The 13,226-nt window shown below is 36.6% G+C and overlaps 3 protein-coding genes and 1 long non-coding RNA gene across 5 annotated transcripts; 2 read left to right on the top strand and 2 right to left on the bottom strand.

Moving 5' to 3' along the window:
• The first annotated feature begins 50 nt into the window (after window positions 1–50).
• On the top strand, window positions 51–4,240 carry Zip102B (Zinc/iron regulated transporter-related protein 102B). Its single transcript, XM_043419608.1, has 5 exons — window positions 51–163; window positions 468–597; window positions 673–899; window positions 1,682–1,816; window positions 1,959–4,240. The coding sequence occupies exons 1-5, from the start codon at window positions 68–70 to the stop codon at window positions 2,208–2,210; spliced, it is 840 nt and encodes a 279-aa protein (XP_043275543.1). The 5' UTR covers window positions 51–67; the 3' UTR covers window positions 2,211–4,240.
• LOC122411085 (uncharacterized) lies at window positions 535–5,288 on the bottom strand. Its single transcript, XR_006261075.1, has 2 exons — window positions 4,747–5,288; window positions 535–938 (listed from the first exon to the last, which is right to left on the bottom strand). It is a non-coding gene; the product is annotated as an uncharacterized lncRNA (long non-coding RNA).
• A 417-nt stretch (window positions 5,289–5,705) lies between these two features.
• Window positions 5,706–8,493, top strand: Pex19 (peroxin 19). Of its 2 annotated transcripts, none has more exons than XM_043418887.1 (5): window positions 5,706–5,908; window positions 6,239–6,436; window positions 6,548–6,708; window positions 6,785–7,033; window positions 7,766–8,493. In XM_043418887.1, exons 1-5 carry the CDS (start codon window positions 5,845–5,847, stop codon window positions 7,994–7,996), a joined length of 903 nt encoding a protein of 300 aa, XP_043274822.1. In that variant the 5' UTR covers window positions 5,706–5,844; the 3' UTR covers window positions 7,997–8,493. The 2 variants fall into 2 exon arrangements, with proteins under 2 accessions (XP_043274822.1, XP_043274830.1); XM_043418895.1 differs by lacking the exon at window positions 5,706–5,908 and adding an exon at window positions 5,966–6,101.
• Pgk (phosphoglycerate kinase) lies at window positions 8,193–11,009 on the bottom strand. The gene is made up of 5 exons (XM_043418873.1): window positions 10,761–11,009; window positions 10,333–10,681; window positions 9,901–10,239; window positions 9,531–9,750; window positions 8,193–8,996 (listed from the first exon to the last, which is right to left on the bottom strand). Exons 1-5 carry the CDS (start codon window positions 10,820–10,822, stop codon window positions 8,716–8,718), a joined length of 1,251 nt encoding a protein of 416 aa, XP_043274808.1. The 5' UTR covers window positions 10,823–11,009; the 3' UTR covers window positions 8,193–8,715.
• Between the last annotated feature and the right edge of the window lie 2,217 nt (window positions 11,010–13,226).

Genomic DNA, 13,226 nt, shown 5'->3' with positions numbered 1-13,226 from the left:
CGATACAACAAACTTTCTAATACCGTTTTGAACTCTTCTAACAGACGGTTTTAGTCCCGATATAAATATGGAGGAAACTGCTGTTTTGTGGATGCTCGCCCTCGTTATGTTGGCGGGCTCTTATGCTGCTGGATATTTACCACTTATTATGAATTTGTCTGAGGTAAGTTGTCGTTTTGCAATTTCCGTCAAAATTTACAGCGAATGCCATACGTTTTTATGTTCCTCGTTCGAAAACGAGCCACTATACAAACAAATCGATTTATAACAGTTACTTTTTATCAGTTATATAAATATTATACCTACATATGGATCATTTGCTTATTGAAGCTTTCTATTATTTACATATTCATTTTTGACAGAACAGACGTTGGCATAACAAAGCATTGTCTCTATTTCACTTTTATCGTCATTTTCACTCCCCTTCCCCCTTTCTGTGCATATTTATTCACCCATTCTTTTTGCAGGACAAGTTGCAATTAGTTTCGGTGTTGGGAGCCGGACTCTTGGTTGGCACAGCATTGGCCGTAATAATTCCAGAAGGTATTCGAGCTTTATTTGGTTCAGTACCCACAGGGCAAACCTCTCCGCCGCACAGTAAGTTTTCAACATAATATATTTGTGATTTATTCTTGAGCCTCAGAGGATCATAAACACTTGCATTGTTTTCAGACGATCTACATGCTGTTATCGGCATCAGTTTAGTTCTAGGATTCATATTTATGCTCCTGATAGACCAATGCTCAACTAAGAGAAGTGGAGGCAAAGAAAAAAGCATGACTGCCACTCTTGGACTCGTCGTTCACGCAGCTGCTGACGGAGTTGCTCTTGGCGCTGCTGCTACTACCTCACAGGCTGATGTTGAAGCTATCGTTTTCCTCGCTATTATGCTCCACAAGGTGAGCAATCCCATTTTCCATGATGGTAGTCACTATTTCCTGATAAAAAATATCACTAGTTAAATGATTTACAGAGTGCACAAAAGAGACTTTGCAATCCAGTTAAATGTGAGAGCCTAAAATCCATGATATTTGAATCCATAAGATCTTGTGCAAGCTCTTTCCTTTGATACTTGACTTTGAGTCTCTATTCTTTCTCTTGATGTGTTTAATGATATTCTTTGAGAAATGGCAATAAAGTTTTTTCTTAAATAAACAAAGTTAAATGTTTTTCTCAAATATTTGCTTTTGTCAATCGGCAGCACGGTTCGAGCGCCAAAAATATTTGAAATCATTTCCACAGAGTATGCATGCAAAAGTGATGAGGTTGAAAATTCTTGAGCTGTTCATAGTCATACTAAAAATATGAACATATCTACATTAACGAATATTGACAATTTCATAAATTCAAATTCGTGATCAATAAATATTTATGTTGAAATATAAACTATTAAGCTTCCATAGATTTAAATTATTTTCAGAAACAGATGTGACGATAACTTTAAGAATAAGGGATCATAAGATTTTTCTAACATTTGTGTTTAATTTGCTGATCATGAAATTAGACATCGGCTAATAATTCATTGAGTAATGTAAAATAATTGAACTCAAATTAATATAACTGAATTCAATAGAAATTTTTTCATTAAAATTTTAATTGAATATAATCCAGCGGGAAATGAGTGTATTTTCGTCAGGAGTTCATGTTTTCCATGGTGACAATTGCTTTATTCTTTTCACAGGCTCCTGCAGCATTTGGATTGGTGTCATTTCTGCTTCACGAAGGAGTCGACAGAAAGAGGATATCCAGACATTTGCTGGTATTTTCTCTTGCGGCGCCGTGCCTAGCCCTTATAACATATTTCGGAATTGGAAAGGTTCGTTTCAGTTGCTAACTTGATTGAAAATTTTTATTTTTCAATCCGATACAAAAGATTTGCGATGGAAGAATTTTTGCCTTATTGCGAAACGAGTGTTGGAACAAGGATAATTGAAAATTGTCTCATTGACTAATTTCAGGAAGGAAAGGAAACCCTGAGTAACGTGAACGCAACTGGAATCGCAATGCTTTTTAGTGCCGGCACTTTTCTCTACGTAGCTACGGTCCACGTATTGCCGGAACTTATGGCACGTGGCAGTACCGCGTATTCACATTTACCGACCGTCGAGAACGCTCCGGTAGTTACGTCGGGTCTCAAGTTCAAAGAGATCGTGGCTTTGGTGATAGGAGCAATTGTACCAGCTGTGCTCACAACGGGTCATCATCACTGACCTCCCTTTTCTTTCTTCTGACTTTTTTCTTAATTTTGTCGTCTCCTGACTGTGGCACAAAAGTTAAAACCTTCGCAAAGAGAAGTCTCGTTCACGAGGCAATTTCTTTGCCACGCAACGTCTTAAACGGTATTGGAGTTTGGGTTGTTGAAACTCAAGAAAATGAATGTTTTTTTTTCATCGGTTCGTTGCAAATTTGAGCTGAAAAAATGGCTCAAGCATTTGTTTTTTAAGTTTTAAAGTAATTTCCAACATTACCGAAAGTAAAAATCGATTAAATCATTGGAATTTTCAACAATAAGAATATCCGTTGCAACGATGGAAGCTCGCCAGCCCCATCTCATTAGTCTCATTCCATTTGTCACGAGAAAACACTCTTCGAATAACGCACGCGCCAAAAAATTTGAAATTTCATAAAGAACGATGAAAACTGAACAATAAAAAATGTCAGACTAGTTTGTGAAAACTGTTTTTTTTTCTCCATAATTATTCGCTGTACTTGTACCTGAAAGGTTTTTTATAACATATATTATTGATCGTCTGATGAAAAATTGATCGCGTTGATGCGATCGATGAATGAGCGAATGAATAAGAAAAAAAGCGTGCAGATGAGATGGACTTAGGATATAACTCTTCTAATATAGAATCTATTTTATTACAATTCAAAAACCTTGTGTTACGTGAAGTTACAACACTGATATAGCTCCACACAAAGTTGCATTATCCGATTAGCACATATATGTTTGTACATATAATCGCACAGGGTATCCCACGACCGATGGCCATCAGTGAATCTAAATTTCAAACCGTATTTCAAGTCGATAAATCCTGATAAATGTTGAATTACAATTATGGCGACGCGAGTGTTATTTTATAACGAATACCACAGAAAAGGCTGCATGTAGAGTTGAAGAGATGGAATCAATCTTGTAGAACATCAAATTTCCCATAAAAAAGTTCTGTATGACGATCTTCTATCTTCGGTAGTGTTATCTGTAGAGTGGATCGAAGGAACGTTTTAAAATGTTCTTTTCTAACCAGTTCTCAGGGCCAACTTATTGGAGGTATAATAACATAATTATTATTTAAATAATATTCTATATGCTGAATATATATTCAGCATATAGAATATATATTCAACAAAGACCTCTTTGTAGCATATTTACACTTTACCAGATTGTTTCTGTGGACTTTGCTTTAATGCAGCTATCGTAATTCCGTTTACAATATAACTTCCCTTTTAACATCGATCGTGGGACAGACATCCTGAATATATATATTTCAATATTTGCATATTATTTAGAGTAATTATTGATGAATATATATTCAGAAACATATATACATATATATAAATGTACAAATTTATTATTTATTATAAAACATTTTCGGATAATGAGTTATATTTGTTCAGACAAAAACAACGAATCGGTACAATATTAAGTAAAAGAGAATTTTTGGTTCTGGAGACTCCATTTGGATTGGTTTCTGTCAACCGATCGTATTGATGCATTTATAACTATTTTGTATGAGAGACGTTGCTCGGTTGACGTACATCTCTGATTCAGAGACGAACATCTCTTCACATTGTGAATGATTTTTTGTTTTTTTTCCTTCATTTCGTATATGAACTCGTGCTTAATGTGCATAAAACGAGTGATTGGTTTTTGGTAATATTTATCTCACAAATAAGACAGGTTATCAGTTTTATTTCGGATACCGTGCCAATTTGTTCAGTTCTGTACATTTATGTGCTAGATACCTCGATTAAAACTTTGGCAATCCTTAGATTTATTGTATAACTTTGTTCGAATTTCATAGAAATATCATGTGGTCAAAAAATCGTTTATTGATTACTAAATTTTCGAATATCATATGTACGCTACACACACAGTATCGTCCCATATATATATATATATATATAGCATATCGCAATTGTTGAACCATTTCGTTTGTTATGTATTATGTACATTCTGTTTATTGTGTACTTATAGCAATAATTCAATAAATCCTGCAATAGAATTTTTTTTAAATGAACTTGCAATATTCCAACTGTACTGAAATATTTTTCTTTTTGCAAAATTTTTGAAATTTTTTCTCATTTTATCACAAATTTTTTGAGATTTTTCGTCTTGGACTGGAAACCTTGATATGAACTGATTTTTTTCTGTGTGCAACAGAAAATTTCGACTTCTATATATAATTCCCATGCAGATACAGCCAGCTTATTCGGGATACAATGATGGTAATATTTTGGGGTACGAGTACTGGTAATGCCGCCACTACTACATTATGTATATATTTTTTTCCGAAGGGTAAATGAAGGGCGGTGGTTTATCAGTTATATTTTGTCGCGATGAAATGGTTGCATGATTGATGTCTGCTCATTAGAATATTATTTGGAAAAATTAATATAGGGACCGCGACGTGTCACTATGCGGCCAATTTCAAAACTTCCTAGGTGCAATTTGAAGCAGGTGCATATGGGAATTATATTACTTTTCGCATTATTTAACAAAATAAAATTATTATTTTTTACCATGTCTCGATCGAGAAAATATCGTTGCATTCGAGAGTGCTCTAATGCACAATTTCGACGCCGAAACGTTGAAGTATCAGTAAAATTTTATTATTATTTCCCAGAGGGCACAGTCCATTCTCCATGGAAAAGTGAGAAACGGACCAAATGGATCAAAAGGTTAAACACTGTCAACTCATCCACTAAGCTTTCTGTTTCGACGACATTTAAAACGTCATTCAATTCAAACAGTTTTTTTCCTTTTACGTCATTTTGATTTTGAATGCGATCATTGTTGATCGGACAAAAACCGTATTTGATTACTTTAATCATTATTTTTTTCCGAAAAATTAATTATTTTCAATCATATACAGTCAAAATATCATTAGAAAAATTGCATATTCAGACACGAGAGAGCGCGCTCATCGACTGTAGGTGCTGCTCTCTACAGCTCACGCACGGTCCTGATTGTTTTCAAATTATAATATGGAATAAATTTTTCAAAACTTCATTCGTTCATGTCGAATGGAACACGGATAAAATGTTTTTCAAATATATGATCAAATTTAAAAATCATACATCGAATCGAGTCGCTGGAACCGACTCGGCGCGAAAGTATTGAAAAAAAGAAAGTTTAGTGGATGAATTGACAGTGTTTAACCTTTTGATCCATTTGGTCCGTTTCTCATTTTTCCATGGAGAATGGACTGTGCCCTCTGGGAAATAATAAACTTTTACTGATACTTCAACATCTCGACGTCGAAATTGTGCATTAGAGCACTCTCGAATGCAACAATATTTTCTCGATCGAGACGAAAAGTAATAATTCCCATATGCGCCTGCTTTAAATTGCACCTTGGAGGAAGTTTTGGAATTGGCCGCGTCGTAGTGACACTATAGACTATAGACGCTGCGCACGGTCCCTGTAAAACAGCTTTAGATCAATCCATTTTCTGGCAGCGACCACCTACCGGCACATGGCGTTGCGAGCGTTGCTAAGGAGAAGTGTGGAAGCGCGGGGTGAATGTGAATTCTCCGTTTTTGATAATAAAAATTGATTGATGTGCGGGATCAGCTGATTGCTCTGTGCAACAGCAAAATTATAATAAAACGTCGAAAATGTCGGACGATAAGAACAGCAAAGACGTTTCTGTGGATGCAGAATTGAATGAATTATTGGACAGTGAGTGAATACGTGTATCAACACGTTCAAAAAATTATAAATGTAATTTCTGAGGTTTTCAGTGTTGTACGTTTATAACCTAGAAATCTCTTCAACTTGCGGTCGTTGTTTACTGTCAAATGGGAAATAATGAGAATCATGAATCGCTACTTGACACTCGGTGATCTTCAGCATTTGGCTTTCAAACACAATTGTAAATTCTATTCTTTCAAATTTTCGACGAAAATACTCCCAATTCGATTCTTACGTAATGCTTGCGAGAAGTCAAAGTACGCGATGTGATTAGCATTACAGGTTTATTTTTTTCTTTACAGCAACTTTGTGTTTTAGACGCGTTGGAGGATTTCGACAAGCCTCCAAAGACCACCAATGCTGCATCCAAGGCTGAAGGTCAAGCAGATTCTTCCACTCCGCAGACCAGTGCCAATGATGTTCCAGATGAACTCGTCGACGAGACGTGGCCTCAGGATTTTATTAAACAAGCGGCGGACCAATTTGAAAAAAATTTACAGAATCTCATGAATAATGGTATATACCTCATAATTCCATTGACTTGTTCAGTTTATTTGAATTGAAAAAAATTATTTCAGTATCACTGTTATCATTATTATTGTTATTAGCAATCAATACGTTTTTTAGGAGTGGAAGGAGATTTGGGAGCTTCGTTACAAAAAATGGCTCAAAGCGTGGCCAGTGCGATAGGAACCAACCCCTCGGGATCGGATAGTGACAGTCCAGATTTTCAAGCTGCCATTGCCCAAGCACTGAAAGACTTGTCCGCAACGACGGAAAATTTGCAGGTATTTTTTCTGGTCACATTGCAAATTTTTAGTGAGAACTGTGGTTTCAACAGAGGAAAAATCTCTGATTTCACAGAATGCTGGTTCTGGTTTAACTGAGGCTGATCTCGCTGCAATGTTTGGTCAAGCTTCGCTGGAAGATGGTTCAAATGACATACTCCCATTTATGCATGGGATGATTCAGTCACTACTCTCAAAAGAAGTTTTGTACCCATCGTTAAAGGAACTCGTTGACAAATATCCTGCCTGGTTAGAGGAAAAAAAGACTACGCTGCCTCCTGATGATTTGGAAAAATACAATAAACAGTTGGAGCTCATGCAAAAGGTTTTTCCAATCTTGGATTTTCAAATAATAGAATAGTTGAAAAAGCAGCCTGAAGTCAAAGACCAGTTTTTAATGACTACATGAAAATTTTCATGGAAACAAAATCTCAAAGAAAATTTACCATACGAATCTTGGTGGATCTTACAAAATTACTCAACCTTCAAAGTCCACAATGAAAGTGCCCAGATTTTTCAAGGATTTCAAGATTTTTTTAATCGTCGACGATGTGTTGCTTTTAAAAATCCTGTTTAATGAAAATGTGTCCAGCGTTAAAAAAGTTTTCAGAGTTTTTTTTAAAAGGAATTCAGAAAAACTAACTCAATAATATTCATTGCGCATTAGAAATGAATTATACGAGTAAAAGAAAAAGATTATTTTAGATTGTTTCCTTAGCAAATGCTAAATCATATATTGTTTTTCTTACATTACCATAGAAAAACCACAAGTGTGGCAGTCCGTTGAAGGACAAATGAGCGAGTTTGAAAGAAGCGCAGACATTCTTGTAATATGGTGTTTAATATCTCGCTTTAAAAAGTATAAACAATTTGAGGTATTGCGAAATGAAGACTGTTTTGTTATGGTAAATTTTGACTTTACTTTGAATTTTGGCTCGTCTACACAGGAAACGAAAGAAATGAGGAAGAAAAATATCGTGTTGCTTTTGCCATTAAAAAACTGACGTACATCTGAACAAAGAATAAGCTGAAACTTTCGAATCTTAACTTTTTCTAGGTATGTACAGAATTGGAGAATGAAAATGAAACTGACTCGGAGGAAGTTAAGAAGCAACGTTTCGACACGATATTAGCTCTAATGCAAGAGATGCAGAACTACGGTCAGCCACCGGAGGAACTGGTCGGTGATCAACAATCAGCCTTTTTCCAAGTCGATGCGGATGGTAATCCAGTGATGCCACCATTGCCAGCTGGAGTTGAATCGCCTCAGAATTGTAATATCATGTGATGAGGCTCAACGAGTCTATTACGATGATAACGTTATTCGAACGTGCATAAAATTTTCGTGAAGATAAAAATAGTAGTACTCGAAAATCGTACTCGTTTGACAGGTACATAGAGTGTTTTCATGAAAGTTGTGGTCAAAAGAATTAAAGGAAAGGGACACGAAATTGAGAGCAGAAAAAAGCGATCGACGCAAAAAGAACATTCGATATTTATCATTTTCTTTTCATCAACATCGATATTGTTTTTTTTACGCGTGACACAAATTTCTATCTTTGACACGTTATCTTGTTATTTATATAATTTTCAACGACTTCCCTGAACGGAACACAACGCATAAAATCTCTACGTGCACATACGAGTAATTAATTTATTGTTGAAGGTTTTACTGGCGCTCATTCTAGGCGCTGCTTTTGTTATTCTTTTTAAACGACGTAGTTCGTTAACACCGAAGGTATATCTTGTATGTATATAACAATAAAATATACGTATACTTTTAAACTGTTAATCATCTTCAAGCTCGAGGACACTTGATCGAGTCCGAAATCTGGTACTTTGGGGACAAAAATCACGATTGATTTTCAATGTATGAATGGTAAAAACTATGCTGCAGTGTCTTTTCTCGTGTCATTCAAACCATTCGACTTTTTCACTCTGTTCTATTGTCACGGTTTTTTGCGCGTTTATGTACGTGTATGTTTACTTTCTAATGATTATTTACATTTAGGAAGACGCACACAGTGCATCGACACCTGGCAATACTTTTCCTTCCAACAATTCTAAACTTGCGCCGCCACCCGTGCTCACGTGGCTCACTTTATCCTCGGTTTTCCACTTCGCGGCACAGGTTGCCGTGTCACCACCTCCGATAATCGTAATCGCACCACGTGTCGTAGCTTCTACAACACCGTCCATTAAACTCTTCGTTCCCTTGCTGAAATTATCGAACTCGAAAACACCCGCTGGTCCGTTCCATATGATTACTTTTGCTCGTTTAATCGGCTCTGGAAAATAATTAAAATTTTCGAAAAATGCTCATTTAAATATTCTCGGAATGTCATTATTTTTCGTCCCTCAGATTAATCTTTTCTCAATTGATTATTGATTTTATGACACGCTATCAAAACTTTCATATTTCGAAAAGAAAATACTTGTCAAGAATTTAATTTTGTAATAGCCAACATTCTTTTTCAACTGCTTGATTCTAGAAAATTTGAGAAAAGATCGACTACTTTTTCTAGCCTAATTTTATTTTTTAGAAATGAATGTCTTGCCTGGATAAAAATTTCATCATTTTACTGTAAAATTTTTTGGCACTTTCGAAGCAAGGGTTTGCATCTTTTGCATGCAACAGATTCTGAGCCATCAAATTATTAGAAGAAATTTGGCACAATGTTTTCTTTTAATAAACTCTATAGGAGATACTCGGAAAGTGATGTATCTCGAGATCGTTTTTTGAAGGGGTAAAGCATCGTTTCCAAAAAAAAAATGAAAGAAAGTGTTTCTTTAAGTTGAAAAAAATTTGAAAAGTCAATTACCAGCAAACAATTCGCTGGACTTAGGTCCAACGTCGAGTCCCATCCACCCATCAGGAATGCCCGAAGCAACATCGGCACTTCCAACTGCAGCGTTTTCCGCAAATTTATCAGCCGTAACGAAATCAACGGGAAGGTGAATCTGAACGTTGTTCTTCGCTGCCTTTTCTAACAGATCCTTCACAATTTTGGCACCTTCCTCGTCGAACAAGGAGTTGCCAATCTAATAAAAACGTTGGAATTACCTTGTAAAACTTCTTGCAATTAAAAGTGCCTTCGACCGTGTTCGTAGTTCTCTCAGATAGTCCGGTGGTAAAACTTGCAATTTTTCATAAAACTCGAATTTTGACATTAGACCTAAGGTCTTAATTACCTTCATGTCTTTGGTGACTTTGAGGAAAGTATAGGCCATTCCACCGCCGATAATCATTTCGTTGACTTTATCCAACAAATTATTAATCAATTGAATTTTGTCAGCCACTTTAGCACCTCCGAGGATTGCCAGGACAGGCCTGTCAGGATTGTTTAAAGCTTTGGCAAAGTAATCCAACTCTTTCTTCAACAGGAAGCCACTCGCTCTTATATCAAAACCGTCACCCATCATTGAACTGTGTGCACGATGCGCTGTGCCAAATGCATCATTGATGTAGACATCACCGAGTTTCCTTAGCGATGCACGGAATTCTGTGACTTTGTCCTTGTCAGCTTTGATCTATGGAATATCAACGAGTGATTTTTGTTATCGGTCGGTTGTATTAAAATACCAGAGAACAGTTATTAGATCGAATATCAAAAAAAAGCTTACCTTGCTGCCATCCGGACCAACACCCTTGCCTTCCTCTTCGACGTGGAATCTCAAGTTTTCCAAAAGAATGATAGTACCAGGAGCAGGATCGGCACAAGCAGCTTCGACTGCAGGTCCAACGCAGTCATCCAAAAATTGGATATCTTTACCCAGTAGAGTTTTGAGTTCATCCGCAACAGGTTTCATGGTGTATTTCATATTTTTCGAACCGTCCGGACGTCCCAAGTGGGACATAAGGACGATGGATTTGGCTTGTTTCTCCAGAGCATACTTGACTGTGTCCAAGGCAGCAACGATTCTCTGAGTGTTCGTGATTTTTCCTTCTTTCATCGGAACGTTAAAATCGACGCTGAAAGAAACGTCGATTGTTTTTTCACGATTTCAAAGAATACAGACAGGGAATCGAAAAAAAATTGATGAAAGCCTACCGTATGAGGACCCTTTTGCCGGCGAGGTCGACCTTGTCGATGCTGAGTTTGTTCAGTGCCATTTTTTCCCTGAAATACGATCCTTTTTCTCTAACAAGAAAATTGACGTACGATGAATTTGTCGAGGATATTTGTTGATTTGATAAATTGTCACTGTCGTGTCTTATGCTCGTTTTCACAAGTATTGCTCCCGAGAATCGAACGATTCGGTGAAACGAGGTGACAATGTCAAACGAAGGGCGTCGAAGGTGGCGGCATCGCACGAGATTAAAAATGGCGCGCATTTGCGATCGATTGATTAGAAAAACGAAATTTTTTACGATATTTTCATTTTATGAAGACAAAATGATTCAATATTGAAAAAAATTATGCTTTCGAATACAATCTATACGCTTGTACAAAATTATAGAGCAGCGGCGTTACACAATTTTGTTCTTTTCGATTCAGAAATTCAAAGTGCCTTGCCCAGCAGAGAAAAGACGAGGGCAAGGGTCAGAGACGGGGGTTATCGACGAAAGCGCAAGCGCTTTTGGGCACGCATGCGAACCCCACAATATTCAAATAAATCGAAACAACGTGCCAAAGAAAAAATGAAATATGAAACAATGAGCAACCATCGATAAAACAAAAACAAAATAAACCGGACAATGTGTTCGGTGGTGTAAAAAATACTGTTTTTAGGCAAATAATCCGCTGCATTTTCCTTACTTTCTCAAAAGAGTTACCCGATTCGTAATTTCATCAAGCGATCCATATTTTTTTTGACATTGGTTAAGAAAGAAAAAGTCAGACATGGACACTGACGCGTTTTTTATTCAGTTCGATAAGCATCTGTACAATAATAAGAGAGATCTGATTCACTTGGACGTAATATGGAGGCTTTTTCATTATTTTTCAACCGGATACGCATCTCTGGTTCGAGGAAGTATCAAATACCGTTGGAAGAGGGCATTGCCAGTCCATGACCTGTGTCTTGCAGCTGCTGTTCAATCAACGTTTCTCATATCACGTGATTACACCACCAATCGTGCTATTCACGATTCTAGCTTCGAGCAAGGTATCCACACTACGTGTGCTCACGTGTACACTCGCTGTATATTTATCGTTACGGTTTTACAAAATTAACCGTTAATACATCAAATCATTTTATCACGATGTTAACTTCGCTTTCCCGAATTTTCCAAGAATCCATTGCCACATCAATTTTTCCGAAAACATTCATATTCCAAAACTCGCTAAAAAATATCGAGAGACTCGGTTTTTCATATATTTACTAAAAATTTTCCAGGCGTACGTGCTTTTCTTTTGGAACGAGAAGTGATAAATTTAGCACATTTTACTATAACCTTGAAACTTGTTTTAAAAAAAAAAACACTCATTTCCTGAGCTGTCAACTTTGTGTTGACCATTTTTCCCCTCCTCCCATTTTTTCACTATTCATGCGAAATATATCGTTATATTATTGATATTTGGCGAGGTTTTCGAGATTCAAAACACGTCGATGGAATGGCTCGATCAAAAATGGCTCAGTAATATTTGCTAGAATTTTGTATATTTCGAAAAAAGTTACGAAAAAGAAGGGATAAAATATCGGTATAATTTTGTTTTCTTTCTTTTCCCTTGATCACGCAAAAGCGAGACCGGCGGACAATAATATATTTCGAGAGACGCACATTAGTTGAGTTTATCTGGGACACACAGTGGAGTTTAAAATAGGGAAAGTTGAAACTAAGAAAATACGACCTAAGATTATAATAATATTAAAAGCGGGTAGATTTAGTCTGTTTTTGTCAAAAGAACACAAAAAGTCTGCTTACAATCTACATTTTCATGATCTTCTTTCTCTCGATTTCCGTGAACAATTTTTAAATAGAATTTCGTACATTCGAGAGAGCGAGTTTCATATGTGAAGGCAAAAATCTCTTATTTCTTTGTAAATTTCTTACGAAAAATCGAAGAAAAAACGGATCGTTTTGAAAGTCCGAAGAAACATGAGATTTGACGGTGTAGAAGAACTTCAGCTCTCGTGTGGCTCCCCTTGAAAAATTGGGACGTGACACAATATCGTACTAAAAAGTCTGTCAACTTGTCTCGTCTCACGGGACGTTCGGGAACTACACCAAAGCACCGTGAAATACATCGCGCAGACCGAGTCCTTCACCGCGAAAGTCTAGAACGTGCGTGTGTCGTTGAAATGGCTATTGAAAGATTTTTTCCTCGAAACCCCTTTCGACCTTGGGATTGAAGTGCACCGGAATATTTTGTCACGGAACGAAAAAAAATCTTTCGTTAAAACGCCGAATTCTATACGAAGACGGCTCTTCGGTTTGTAGTGTGTTTTTCGATCATCGATTTCAGTACGACTAATTTTTATCGAAAAATCGATATGTCGAGGCTCTGAAAGCATTTATTTGTCAAAAGAAATAAAAACAGAAAAAAAATTAATGTCATCAATAGAAAACGCAA

The sequence above is a fragment of the Venturia canescens genome, chromosome 1, assembly GCF_019457755.1.
Source record: "Venturia canescens isolate UGA chromosome 1, ASM1945775v1, whole genome shotgun sequence".
In the NCBI taxonomy this organism is placed as follows: domain Eukaryota; kingdom Metazoa; phylum Arthropoda; class Insecta; order Hymenoptera; family Ichneumonidae; genus Venturia; species Venturia canescens.
The sequence above is the reverse complement of the archived record's forward strand: the minus strand, read 5'-3'. Positions and strand labels throughout refer to the sequence as shown.

What these genes read in the sequence shown, in the direction of transcription:
- Zip102B (XM_043419608.1), top strand. Translation starts at nt 68, where the DNA reads ATGGAGGAAACTGCTGTTTTGTGGATGCTCGCCCTCGTTATGTTGGCG. An exon ending in TTATTATGAATTTGTCTGAG is followed by an intron (nt 164 to 467) that starts GTAAGTTGTCGT and finishes TTCTTTTTGCAG; the next exon opens with GACAAGTTGCAATTAGTTTC. An exon ending in TCGCTATTATGCTCCACAAG is followed by an intron (nt 900 to 1,681) that starts GTGAGCAATCCC and finishes TTCTTTTCACAG; the next exon opens with GCTCCTGCAGCATTTGGATT.
- Pex19 (XM_043418887.1), top strand. Translation starts at nt 5,845, where the DNA reads ATGTCGGACGATAAGAACAGCAAAGACGTTTCTGTGGATGCAGAATTG. An exon ending in ATTGAATGAATTATTGGACA is followed by an intron (nt 5,909 to 6,238) that starts GTGAGTGAATAC and finishes TTTGTGTTTTAG; the next exon opens with ACGCGTTGGAGGATTTCGAC. An exon ending in ACAGAATCTCATGAATAATG is followed by an intron (nt 6,437 to 6,547) that starts GTATATACCTCA and finishes TACGTTTTTTAG; the next exon opens with GAGTGGAAGGAGATTTGGGA.
- Pgk (XM_043418873.1), bottom strand. Translation starts at nt 10,822, where the DNA reads ATGGCACTGAACAAACTCAGCATCGACAAGGTCGACCTCGCCGGCAAA. An exon ending in TTGGTCCGGATGGCAGCAAG is followed by an intron (nt 10,240 to 10,332) that starts GTAAGCTTTTTT and finishes GATATTCCATAG; the next exon opens with ATCAAAGCTGACAAGGACAA. An exon ending in AAGTCACCAAAGACATGAAG is followed by an intron (nt 9,751 to 9,900) that starts GTAATTAAGACC and finishes CGTTTTTATTAG; the next exon opens with ATTGGCAACTCCTTGTTCGA.